General features: G+C 46.7%; 2 protein-coding genes across 3 annotated transcripts in view; one reads left to right on the top strand and one right to left on the bottom strand.

Moving 5' to 3' along the window:
- LOC107293408 (protein HIRA) overlaps window positions 1-6,997 on the bottom strand; it is a 27,735-nt gene extending 20,738 nt beyond the window's left edge. The window contains exons 1-3 of the mRNA XM_015822559.1: window positions 6,961-6,997; window positions 3,185-3,247; window positions 984-1,094 (exon numbers count right to left, since the gene is read on the bottom strand). Of these exons, the coding sequence (XP_015678045.1) occupies window positions 984-1,094; window positions 3,185-3,247; window positions 6,961-6,997 (211 nt within the window). The remainder of the gene's footprint in view (window positions 1-983; window positions 1,095-3,184; window positions 3,248-6,960) is intronic.
- A 2,586-nt stretch (window positions 6,998-9,583) lies between these two features.
- MRPL40 (mitochondrial ribosomal protein L40) lies at window positions 9,584-12,370 on the top strand. 2 transcript variants are annotated; one of them, XM_015822563.1, is made up of 4 exons: window positions 9,584-9,688; window positions 10,472-10,555; window positions 11,107-11,265; window positions 11,607-12,370. In XM_015822563.1, exons 1-4 carry the CDS (start codon window positions 9,630-9,632, stop codon window positions 11,914-11,916), a joined length of 612 nt encoding a protein of 203 aa, XP_015678049.1. In that variant the 5' UTR covers window positions 9,584-9,629; the 3' UTR covers window positions 11,917-12,370. The 2 variants fall into 2 exon arrangements, with proteins under 2 accessions (XP_015678049.1, XP_015678050.1); XM_015822564.1 differs by lacking the exon at window positions 10,472-10,555 and having other exon boundaries at window positions 9,585-9,688.
- Window positions 12,371-13,110: the final 740 nt, after the last annotated feature.

Raw genomic sequence — 13,110 nt, 5'->3', positions numbered from 1 at the left:
AAAAAAAAAAAAAAAAGACTCAGAACACCTTCTTATACTAAGGTGGGAGCTTGTATTAGTGGAAGAGTTACCACCCAGTGATATTTTCAAAGCACAGGTGGTGTTTTTAATCCTCCAACATGCAAGATGACCTTTTTGGCATTGTATATTAGACATTACAGGTAGCCTCTCGACTTATGACCACAACTAAGCAAATTTTTTTCTGTTGTTGAGATATTTGTTCGGGGAATTTTGCCCCATTTTACCACTTTTCTTGCCTCAACTGTGAAGCGAATCACTGCAGTTGATAAGTTAGTAACCTAGTTGCTAAGTGAGTCTACGCCTTCCCCTTGTGGATTTTGCTTGTCAGAAGGTTGCAAAAGGGATCACGTGACCCCCGGGGACGTTGCGACCGTCGTAAGTACGAACCAGTTGCCAAGTATCTGAATTTTGATCACATGATAATGGGAGGGGGTGCCGCAAAGATCGTTAACTGTGAAAAATGGCCGTAAGTCACATTTTCCAGTACTGTTGTAACTTTGAACGGTCACTAAATGAACGGTTGTAATTCAAGGACCACCTGTATTTGTATCCTGCCTTTATTATTTTTACAAGTACCTCAAGGGGGTGAACATCTCCAACACAATTTTCTCCTCCTATTTTCCCCACAACAACCCTGTGAGGTGGATTGGGCTGAGAGGGAGAGATTGGCCCAAAGTCACCCAGCTGGCTTTCATGCCTAAGGGGGGACTAGAACTCTCAGTCTCCCGGTGATTGGCCCAAAGTCACCCAGCTGGCTTTCATGGCTAAGGTAGGACTAGAACTCACAGTCTCCTGGTGATTGGCCCAAAGTCACCCAGTCGGCTTTCATGCCTAAGGCGGGACTAGAACTCATGGTCTCTTGCTTTCTAGTCTGGTGACTTAACCACTAGACCAAACTGGCTCTCACATTATGCTGGCTCATTAGCCCCACCACCAAAAAATAAAAACCTATGCTACCATACCTAAATGATTGTCCATCTGACAAAGCATTTTGGGTACATTCTCGTTCTTTTCGTCTTCCTCCTTGAGGACGGGACCCATATTCCATATTACCACTTTTCCGGAATCCTGTCCTGAAGACACAAAGAAAAACAAATTGCAGTTACTACAAGAGACGAACAAGGCTGTGTATCTTTGCTAAGGGTCCTTGGAGCTTCCTTTGAAGCAGAGAGTAACTTTCCTCCTTAATTTAGCAAATAACAAGAGCACTAGAAGTGTCTGCTTATACATCAGGATTTCTCAACTTTAAGCTGTGTGGACTTCAACTCCCAGAGCGTCTGGCTAGGCTAGGGAATTCTGGGAGTTGAAGTCCACACAACTTAAAATCAGAGAACCCAATTCCACTGAGCACCGCAGCGATAGGATTTTAACAAAAAACACCCTACAAAGAAACACGGCCTTTAAAATCCAGTTCATGGCTGCACATTTTTTAAGTTTAGCTGAAAGATGCAAAACTATGAGACACGCAGCTACAACCTGGACTCTACAGGAAATCTAACGTCTGTAACGAGTAGTAGGGAGCCACAAATATTTTTTAATAATAATTTAAGATCTCAGGAAACACCTACGGCGCTTAATTCACAGGGTTTTTTTTTTTAAAAAAAAATATTCTGCAGCTAGCATCACTTTGATTAGGGAATAATGTACGCCTGCCACTGTAAATAAAAGAGGGGAAAGTGACTGAACGTTGAAGCCTATTAAATTGCACATTTTGAATTAGTCCAACTAATGCCACATTAATTATAACCTCAGGGTTGGCAAGCGTATTTGCTTCTGATATTTTATCCCAAGAATCTCGGTCCCTGCTGTTCGCCACGCTAGCAGCATGCTGTGGGACTGGCTGCAGGCAAAGTCCACCCCTTAAATAAATCAAAACCAAATGCAGAGGGACTCAGGAATAGCCCAGGGCTATTATAACTAGCAAAAAAAAAGCCAGCATTCGAACAGGGAGGGAGCATGTCCAAGTCAGATATAACTCTAGGGGTGATGCCTGTACTGTTCTTTATTGTCTGTCATTTTAGGTCTAAGAATATTTCTTCTGTATCCCAAGCGAAAGGACCAGGGTAATATTTTAAAATTATCATTAGGTTAAAACATACGTTCAGCATTGCTTGATTCAAAAGAGATTTGTTAAGATAAAGGGCTGCTTATTTACGGGTTGAGCTGTGGAAAACGAAAATATTGGCTATGGTTCTTCTATGTGAGGTTTAGGGCCAGGTGAACTGAGTCAGGCCTCATGGAAAAGTATTGAACCAAAAGTATTGCGCTATGCTCAGTTTTACAATCCGAAGGAACTACTGTTTGTAATCTAAACTGCAACTGTATTTGACTTAATATGATTTTTGCAAAGCTTGCTTGTTTTAAATATATTTAGAACGTAAGGACTGGAACTGTAAGGAGTAGGGAACTGAAAGTAGCTGATGGAGGCGGGTTCCAATGTAGACGAGAAAGTTATGTTCAGCAGAAAGTGTAAGATTGCTGACCTAAGTCTACGGTCTTAGGACGAGAAAGGGTATAAAAAGTTGGGGACTGGACCTGATTGATTTGCCACTGGCCTATAGCTGTCCTTGTTGGACCTGCTATGTCACTGGACCTTATTGCAATGGGTTTTTAACGTAAGGGATGTTTACGTGTGTGTTCCAAATTACTGCTGAAATGAAACCTCTGAGTCTTAAAGTAAGAAGGATTGTTTTGTGTTGCTATCTGTCTTTTTCACTGGGTTTTTCCACAACAGCCCTTAGAGCAGGAAAGGCCACTCTTAAGCGAGGCAGTCCTTCAGCGAGGACCTCCGCCACGACTCACAGTGTTTTTCGTGGTGGTCGCTGAGCAAGTCGCAGGTTGTTAAGTGAGGACCGCACGCCTTCCCCGTTGGCTTTGCCTGCTGGGAGCCAGCAGGGAAAGTCGCAGAGGGCGATCACGTGACTGCGGGATGCTGCAACTATGGTAAATGCAGTGGCCCAAATCATGATCAAATGACCGTGGGGATGCTGCAAGAGCTCCATGTTTGAGGACCAGTTTTAAGTCTTCCCTCCCGCCATTGCCAAGTTTAAACAGTCGCTGAACAAGTGGTGCCTAAGCAAAGTGTACCTGTACAGGTTACCATTTAAGTTCCTTTTACGGACTGGGCGCAGGAGTTTACAAGAAACGTTCGCGGCCACCGTACCTTGCCCTCCAGTTGCAAACTTGGTCCCATCTGGATGAATGTCAACTGAAAATATCGGCTTGGCTGGAAGAAAACAAAAACAAGAGAAAAAAAATCTTTGAGCAGAGAGTATCCTTGGGTTTGTAATGCACCCCAGGCTGCAGAGAGAGATAGTTTATCACGAACAAACTGATAGCCAGCCAGCAAGTATCCAAAATAAAACTTCAAGGTTAAATTTAAAGAGGAAGAAGCCGAGTAATCCATTCTGGTTTTCCAAAGGATCCCAGGGATCAGGGACCAAGGATGTTTCTCCAACTCAGCCAAGTTCTATTTCTATAACCTCTGAGCACGAAATGGGAAAAAATTTCTAGCAGCCCGTCACTGCCTCAGCAGATTGCCGCTAACATATAGCACAGTGGTTCTCAACCTGTGGGTCGGGACCCCATTTGGGGTCGATCGACCATTTCACGGGGGTCGCCAAGCAAGGCTGTCCACCATTTTTTTTGTCCGCCATTTTTTTTGTCCACCATTTTTTCCCCTTTTCCGGCGGGTGCCTTACCTCCCTTGGGCTGGGCCAGCTGGTGGTCGGCCTGCTCTGTCTCTGCCGCTTGCCAGCTACGCCTCGGCCGGCGCAGGGGGCGGAACCACGCATGCGTGGCGCGCCTGGGCAGGGAAAGTCCTCGACTTACGACCGGCTGGGTAGTCCTCGACTTACGACCGGTTTAGTCCTCGACTTACAACCGGTTTAGTCCTCGACTTACGACCGGTTTAGTCCTTGACTTACAACCGGTTGGGGTCGCGGCATAAAAAAGGTTGAGAACCACTGATATAGCAGAACACAAAATGCTTCATCAAAAGAAAAGTGCAAACAACTAATAATATGCTTTAAAACCTGCACATATTCTACCCTCTGACCTATTTGATGGCAAAGTTTGCACTCTGGAGGTCTTATTGATCGACGGTATTTTAGCTGATTTTCTAAAAAGAAAGCAGAACGGCCCCTGGTGAAATTTCTCTGCAATGAGGCTACTTTGAGGAGTAGCCCATCCACCAACCCTTTGGATGGAAAGGAACGTCAAAACACCCCCTTCCTGGGAAACCAAGCAGGACACTCTGTGCATGGTATGGGTATCTGGAGCCCCTTTCTTCACCTCTGGAAGGGAAAACAACAACAACTCTGCTTCCAGATCCTTCCTGATAATAAGGATTAAAGGATCAGCAAAACACTTTGGGGTTCTTCTCAATCTATATTCTTAAGAGGGTTAATATGTTATCTTCTGTTATCGGACCCCTTGTTGGTATCTTTACAAAATCTCCCAGCAAGAAATCACTAAGGCAAAGGCTTAACTGTCCAGGAGGGTGAATAAAGTTCAATGAGCGACAACGGAAGACGGTCTTTGCTAGGAATTGCAAAATGCACCCTGCTTTCCATAAAACCCAACCAGACCCAATGTAAAATGTCTCCAAGTTAGAGGTGCTAACATTTGTCTGCCTAATGGGAGATCTATGATCTGTTCAGCAGTCCAAAGTATATTTTAATACTTTTTTTCCCCAGGGAATGTCCCATAGTAGATGGGTCCAAGCAGTCCTGATCTGGATGGGAAATACATTTCCTGTAGAGGTCATGAAATGGCCACTTAGGCACTAGATGACTTCCAAGGAACTCTTTAAAATTTTCAGGAAAAAAAAAGACCATTTAGCCTCCCCTGGATAGAAATAGTACAATGCTAAAATAGGGAACTGTGCACTTCAACAAAAGTACCTTGAAGACGCACACTGTCCCTGCAACCAACCAAAGAGAGAAGCAACCTAGAACTAAGGAGAAATTTTCTGACAGTTAGAACAATTAACCAGTGGAACAACCTGCCTCCAGAAGCGGTGAATGCTCCAACAATGGAAGTCTTTAAGAAGAGACTGGACTGCCATTTGTCTGAAATGGGATAGGGTTTCTTGCCTGAGCAAGGGGTTGGACTAGATGATCTCCAAGGTCCCTTCCAACGTTATGATTATGATTACAGGTCTGCAGTAAGCAAGCAGTACTGTTTTCAAGAAACTGCAAAGTGCATAGTTGGAGAGATCAGAGAACCAGAAAGTGTCTCTTTAAACGCTAAGATGTCACTAACAACTTTCCTTCTATGCTGAACAAACAAAGAGGCAAACTAGGAAGTCCAATTTAAATGTCAATAAATAAAGAAATAGCAATAGACATTCTTAATCATCCACGTCATGATTGTCCCAAAGCTGCTTTTTCCAAAAAGTCAACTGGACATATATATATATAAATAAAATTTTAATTACTGCAAAAGCTACTGGTTATCGAACATGTCAAAGAAAACAGTTTTTTGTATGAAAAATCCTACAAGCGAGGCATTTTTTTAAAAAAAACACCAAATTCTAAGTAAGAGTTTTTGGTATCTTCCTGCATTTCAAGGTCCCGATATCAAAACCCAGGGCAAAGGCCAGTCCAAACTTTAAGGAGCTACAATACTTCAGCCGGTAAATAAAACACACCGACCTATGCCACACATTCTGGTTTTCCTTAGGAATGGAGAACTCTGCACACACCTAGAGGACCTCAGGTTTCAAGGTCACAAAAGCCTGCAAGCAAGATGCTGCCAGCCACCGTAACAAAAGAGAGCAATTGTCTAAGAAAGCAGAGAGGTATTTTTCATCTTGAATCCTTTACCTAGGTCAGGGGTAGGCAACCTTGGCTCTTTTATGACTCATGGACTTCAACTCCCAGAATTCCTGAGCCAGGTTGTAAGTTGCTTGTAAACTGGGGGGTGGATGGGGTGTGTATTTATATGCTGTGGGAACTCAACAATGAGTGAAAAAGTGTTTCTCAAAGGAAGGGGGGTGGTGGTGCTGAGCTTTCCCTCGGTCTTCAAGGACACAGGCAAGGAGAGGGGAAGGGAGGCTGGTAGTCTCTGAGCTTGAACAGAAGGCCCCACTCAGCTGATTTCCTGGAAGGAGGAGCCCGTCCAGGGATTTCTCATCTAGGGGCGCTCTGCACTTGCTCAAGGGCCCATGTGACTCCTCCTGCTCCTCCTCCCTATTTCTGGGGGTGGGAGGCAACCCCGCTGCCCACTCTTTGGGGCCCTCTGCACATGCTTGTAGAACCCATATCATCTTCCCCTTCCTCCTCTTCTCCCTCCCCATGGTGTTTTGGGGTGTGTATGTCTGGAGGCAACACAAACAAAAGTCCTCCCCACTCCAGCCCTCTGCACGTGCTCAGCTAACCCCTTCCTAACCCCCCCTCTCCAGTAAGTGTGGGGGCAGCAGTGCAATGCATACCCCCACGCCCCTCTGCACTTTACTCAGAGGACCCACCTCCTTCCTCCCCCCCTTTGTGTATAGGGGTCAAGGACACCCCCATCCCTCCCCCTTTGCTCAGAGGACCCCCCCTTCCTTCTCCCCTCCCCGTGGGGATAAATCCGAGGATTCTCCCCCAACACTCTGCACACACTCAGAGGGCCCCTCGGGGGGGGCATGAGGGGCCAAGGACACCCCCCTCCCTAGCCCTCCCCCTTTGCTCAGAGGACCCCCCTCCTTCCCCCCCAGTGGGTGAGGGGGCACCAGCGCAGAGGAACCCCCCCATAACCCTCTGCACTCGCTCAGAGGACCCCCCTCCTTCCTCCCCCCCCCACTTTGTGTATAGGGCCGAGAACACTTCCCCAACCTTTTGCATGNCCCCCCCCTCCATTCTTCCCGGCCACGAGCACGGGGGGCGGCGGCGGCGGCTGACGTCTCCCCGAGCCGTCTGCACGCGCTCAGAGGCGCCCTCTGCACGCGCTCACCGTTGTGGTTGACCCAGGTCGGCTTCAGGAGCTTCATTTTCCCCGCCGCCGCCTCCTCCTCCTCCTCCTCCGCTTCCCTCTCGCTCCGTGCAGGGGACGGCCGCCGGCCGGGGCAGGCGGGACGGCCCCGGCTCAGGCTACCCTGGGCGGAGGCGGCGGCGGCGGCACCCCGGCCCTCGCCCCTGCCCCGCCGGCCGTCTCAGCGCCGCCTTCCTCTTCCTCCTCCGCCGCCGCCGCCTCCCTTCTCCGCCGCCGCCTCGAGGGCCTCAGGGCCGCCGCGCCATCGCCCGCGCCCGTCCCGCCCGCAGCAGCAGCAGCAGCCGCCGCCACCCGGCCGCATCCCCCGCTCCCGGCGGCTCCCCGGCAACGCCGGAAGTCAGCGGAGGGCAACGACCCAAGCGGCCCGGCGGGAAACAAGGGACGACGCCCAGAGAGGCCGGCCGGGTGGCGCGGCGGGGGGCTTCTCGGGGGAGGGGGGGGAAGCGCGCGGGGGCGAGAGGCGTCACGGCCGCGGAGGGTCCCCGGCGGGGTCGGCGGCCGGGTTGGGGGGAGGCTCGGGGGCGGCTCGGAGGCCCGGGCGGTCGGCATGGCTAAGGCAGGGCTGAGAGAGGAGAGAGGGGCGGCCCTGTCAGGCGGCGGGGAACTACAGCTCCCGCGAGCCTCCGCTGTGCCGGCTGGCGCTGAGGCATGCCGGGAGGTGTAGTTCGGCGGGAGGAGACGGGCCAGGCGGCGGTGGGGTGACGTCATGAGTGTCCCTGCAACTCCCCGGCTCGGATTGATTTTTTTTTTATATATTCCAGGTATATGGGTATTATTCACCTGTATATTTTATTGTATTATGTTTATATACTGTATTAAAATATATTTTAAAATGCATTAAAATGTGTTTATTTATTTTACTATACAGGCTTACAACAGTTCATTTAGTGACCGTTTGAAGTTACAACGGTCAATGAAAAAAGGGACTTAGGACCGTTTTTCACACTTTGCAGCATCCCCAGGGTCACGTGATCAAAATTCAGACGCTTGGCAACGGACTCACATTTATGATGAAATTTTGAGCTCAACTGTGCTCATTATATAGAATAAAATCTGCATTATATAGAATAAAAATATGGTATAGGGTTTCCTGCCTGAGCAGTGGGTTGGACTCACTAGGAGACCTCCAAGGTCCCTTCCAACTCTATTATTATTATTATTATTATTATTATTATTATTATTATTATTATTGCTCATCGCACAGTCAGCCAGATGTTCAGACTGGATTTGGCATTTTTGTCTACCTATCGAGTCCTTCCCAAGGACCTGGGATAGGCAGATGTGGATGTTTGATGGTATTACAGATGTCGCAGGATGGAAGCAGTTCCTAGTAAGGCCGCCTTTTGCAATTGACTAATGGCGAATTTGTCAATGCCAATGATGGTGTTCAAGTGGTGTTCCAGTTGTTTTGGGATTGCACCCAAGGCGCCTATTACTATTGGTACTACCCTTACTTGCTTTTGCCACAGTCTTTCTATTTCCATTTGTAGGTCTTTGTATTTTGTTATCTTCTCCAGTTCTTTCTCGTCTATTCTGCTGTCTCCAGGCACTGCCACGTCCACTATCCAGACTTTTTTGTCTTTCTTATTGACAATTGTTATGTCCGGGGTGTTATGTTGTTGTTGTTGTTGTTGTTATTATTATTATTATTTTTCTAGCAGCCAGGCAGTGGATATGCGGTTTCAATTTTGGAAAATCAAAACACAGCCAGAATCCTTAGCAGCAATGGATGGGATTGTACTGGGAGGATGAGACAGTTGTTATACTTAAATTTGTGGGGTCCTTGTTGCTCTCTGAGTGGTTTTTTTGCAAACATTTCATGACCCAACTACGTATTATCAGTGCTAGAAAACCCCACAGTCCCACTCCCTTCTAGTACTGATGAGGTTACCTAGTTGGGTCGCAAGAGGTCTGCAAGAAAACCACCAACCTCAAAGAGGACCCACCAGTTCAACCTTTAGCTACAAAGATGGTGTTATTGGTGCTTAAAATTGCAATGTCTCCAAATCCTAAATCTCACTCTCGGCGGAGGAAAGAAACCCATACAAAGAACCACCACCACTAGAGATGGGAAAGTCTGGGTGGGGGGAAATGGAAAAATTGGGAATAAAACAAGTTTTTTTTTCTTTCCTTTTTCCCCAAAGCCCTTTGGGGAAAAAAAACCAGGGGAAAAAACCTTGTTTTATTCCCAATTTTTCCAGGTTTTTTTTTTGGTTGGACGGTGACCTTCCACGGCAGCGGGAGGACTAGAACTCGCAGCCAAGCCCCTTCCTCCGCCATTACCTCAAATTGACCGTTCTCCCTTTCCTCCAGAAGCAAACTTCTCCAACGTCCGGCATTCTAAACAAGAGAGGGTCCGAAATGGTAAAGGGTTTCCTGCCTGAGCGGGGGGGTTGGACTAGATGACCTCCAAGATCCCTTCCAACTTTATTATTATTATTATGGTTATTCGGAGAGCGCCAGGTTGGAAAATGCAGCATGGAGGGAGGGAGGGAGAGAAGGAGGTAGATGCGAAGGCTGCGCGCGCACCTTTTCCGGAACTTCCCGACGAGCCTTCGGAAGCCGGAGAGCAGCATTCACGTCGGACTGCGGTGCATCGCTGGGAACGGTCCTCCGTCGGGAAGGGAACCATGTGGGCTCGGGCTGCGTTGAACCTCCTCGGGAGCGGGACGGGAGGCGTTTTGTTTCGGTAAGCGGCCAGAAGCGAGTTCTGGGTGGGTGGGGGTCTTTTTCTCCCCCCCCCATGGGCTGCTTAGGGGGAGCCCTTGAGGACCCCCAACCTCGCCATGAAAAGCTATCATATAACAGAATTGGGAGGGACCTTGGAGGTCATCTAGTCCATCCCCCTGCTCAAGCAGGAGACCCTATGCCATTCCGGATAAATGGCTGTCCAGTCTCTTCTTAAAAGCCTCCAGCGATGGAGCATCCACAGTTTATCATAATTTATAGAACATAGAATAAGGTTGGAAGGGACCCTGGAGGTCATCTAGTCCACCCCCCTGCTCAAGCAGGAGACCCTATGCCATTCCGGATAAATGGCTGTCCAGTCTCTTCTTAAAAGCCTCCAGCGATGGAGCATCCACAGTTTATCATAATTTAAAGAACATAGAAGAAGGTTGGAAGGGACCCTGGAGGTCATCTATTCTAGCCCATCCCCCTGCTCAAGCAGGAGACCCTATGCCGTTCCGGATAAATGTCTGTCCAGTCTCTTCTTGGAAAACCTCCAGTGATGGAGCACCCACAACTTCTGGAGGCAACTCATTCTATTGATTAATTGTTCTCACTGTTAGAAAATTCCTCCTTAGTTCTAGGTTGGATGTCTCCTTGATAAGCGTCCATCCATTATTTTTATTCGTTCGCATCCCGCCTTTATTAATATTGATAAATAATTAATGGTGGCAGACATATCCAACGCACCTTCCTCCAATTTTCCCCATAACAATCCTGGATTGACATTATATACATTTTTTAGTTCCCAGTTAATCTGGAATGGTCAACTCCGAGCGAACCACTGGCAGTCTTCCCTCCTGGAACTGAGAACAGCTCTGCCCATGAGGTAAAGCCCATATTGGTATTTGATTCTTTCCACCTGATAATATAGGAAGAACTATTAAAATGCTTTTCCAAGTTCACATTTCAAATTTATCCAATGCACTCAAGTAACCAGTCCATATGGCTGCCATTTAATTCTTGCTTATGTAGGAAAAAGTGTTGCTGAATCCAACAGGATTTACATTTGAGTAAGCACACATAGAACCCAACATCCACACATAAATGGCCATAATGGAGCCTGGAAATCTTAAGTGACCGACTTAAGTGACCGACTCAATTTTACAATTATTTTGTACTGGTTGTTAAGCAAACACTGTGATTATAATGCAGATTTGGTGGTTGTTAAATGAATCCATTCCTATGGGTACTTTTTTTTTAATGTAAACTGGCCAAAAAGGCTAGAAACTAGCAAAACAAATGTCATCAGTCGCAGGACTGCACAACACTACAACCAGTTGTTCCTTTTTGAGACTAAAGTCATTCTGAGAAGGTGAAACAGCATTCTGTAAAAAATCGTATTTTATTTTTATATTTTATTTATTCCCCCTCCATTAGAGCAGAGCCCCCAAGGAAGAAGAAAAAGACAGATCCGAAGAAGGACCAGGCTCTAAGAGAACGGCTGAAAAAGAAAATCAGAAAATTGGAAAAAGCAGCTCAAGAGCTGGTTCCCATTGAAGACTTCATAATCCCCTTCAGATTCATGGATGAAAAAAGGTAATGGGACACTGGGCATGTATTTAGCACGTTCGTTCGTGCCGGCTGAGGAATTTGGGGAGTTGATGTCCACACGTCTCAAAAGTGGCTGAGGAACCCTCTTCTAAAGAAAGATGGTGTACCGTCATAAATACGAGTCAGTTGCCAAGCATCTAAATTTTGATCATGTGATCCTGGGAATGCTGCAAAGGTCATTAAGTATGAAAACTTTTTGGTGCCGTCGTAACTTCGGTCCCTAAATGAATTGTTAAGGGCAACGTATGTGAAACAAAAGAACTCAGTTTAGAAGAATCTCCACGTGTCATTTGTGATTTGTGGCCTGACCGTGTTTTTCCTCACAGGGTCCGAGAGCTCACACCGCTGCCCCTTGAAGAAAGCGAAAGACGAGCTAAAATTTTGAAACGGTGGGCTGCCTATAAGCATCGCGAGAACAAGGCCGAGATGGACACCATAAAAACTCTGGCCGCTGCCCAGGAACAAGCTTTAAGGGAACTACGGGTGGAGTCGGAAGAGCTGTATCAGGCAGCCATTCTACGGGATAATCTCTTGTTCCCTTTTGACAGGCAGGAACCCCTGCACACACCCCCTCAGGCTAAGTACGAAGCTCCCGAAGGAAAATGTAACGATCTCACAAGAATATATACGTACTGATTTGGGTTGTGGGAAGACCAACACCCTCAGCAAGCGCAAAGCTGCTAAATGATGTCCTACCTGACCCATCTGTTAGATCGCAAGCACCAGTCCAATGTAGCTGTTTGATAAACCCACCGTTGAGACCCATAGATCACGCAAGAGTCCGTGGAAAAAGCTTTGAATGTTGACTCTTTTAAAAATAAGAATTCAATCTTCTACATGCTCCCACATTTGGGTGGCCATGCGCCTTTATTCAATAAATAAAATCTTGTTGGGAGACAAGCCCGTCGGAAAGGATTAATTTTCTCACGGATTGAAAACGCCAAGCCTCTGAGACCCCATCCTCACTATTCTTAGCTGATTCTTACGATCTTTTAAGAGTAGGTGGCATTAATGTATTGGTCAGCGTTTTGTAGAAATTCCATGTTTTGCTACTCTGCTGGATGTTCAATAAAGTACACTTGCCAATCTTTTAAAGTAGTTTTTGCCTGACACAAAGTGCTGATGAAAAGCTATTTTTATACAGGTAGTCCTTGATCACAATTGACGCCAACATTTCCATCCCTAAGACAGTTGTTAAGTAGGTTTTGCCCCATTTTACCTTTCTTGCCACTGTTAAGCAATCACTGTGGTTGTTAAGCTAGTAACGTTGTTGTTAAGAGAATCTGACTTCTCCATTGACTTCGTTTGTCAGAAGATCGCAGAAAAGGATCATGTAACCCCGGGATACTGCAAACATCATAAATACGAGTCAGTTGCCCAGCGTCTGAATTTTGATCATGTGACCCTGGGGATGCTGCAACAGCCGTGTCAAAAACAGTCCTAAGGCACTTTTTTCAGGGCCGTTGTAACTTTGGAACAGTCATTAAATGAACTGTTATTAAATCGAGGAGTACCTGTGTATCTCCTCTGTGGAGTTGAATATAATAGAATTGCCAGTTCTCTAAACATCCAACTTCCTACTGAGTTCACACATCCTGTTAAGCCATAGTGTATTGGGTTTTTTTTTTTGGGGGGGGGGGGGTTATTAAGTTGTAGGAACACAATCCCTGTGGTTTGTAAAGAATGTTTTAAGCCGGACCTGAATGTGGCATACAAATAAAGAATTCCTGGGTTGTTCCCTTATCACCCAGCATGAGTATTTTTGTACCTAATTTGCAACAAAGACAGAGCTTGTGAACAGCAAAACATATCCTTTGCAACGACATTTTT

The sequence above is a fragment of the Protobothrops mucrosquamatus genome, unplaced genomic scaffold (assembly GCF_001527695.2).
Source record: "Protobothrops mucrosquamatus isolate PMUCROS unplaced genomic scaffold, P.Mucros_1.0 scaffold1607, whole genome shotgun sequence".
NCBI classification, from domain to species: Eukaryota; Metazoa; Chordata; class Lepidosauria; order Squamata; family Viperidae; genus Protobothrops; species Protobothrops mucrosquamatus.
Note: the sequence above shows the minus strand (reverse complement) of the source record. Positions and strands in the feature narration are given on the sequence as shown.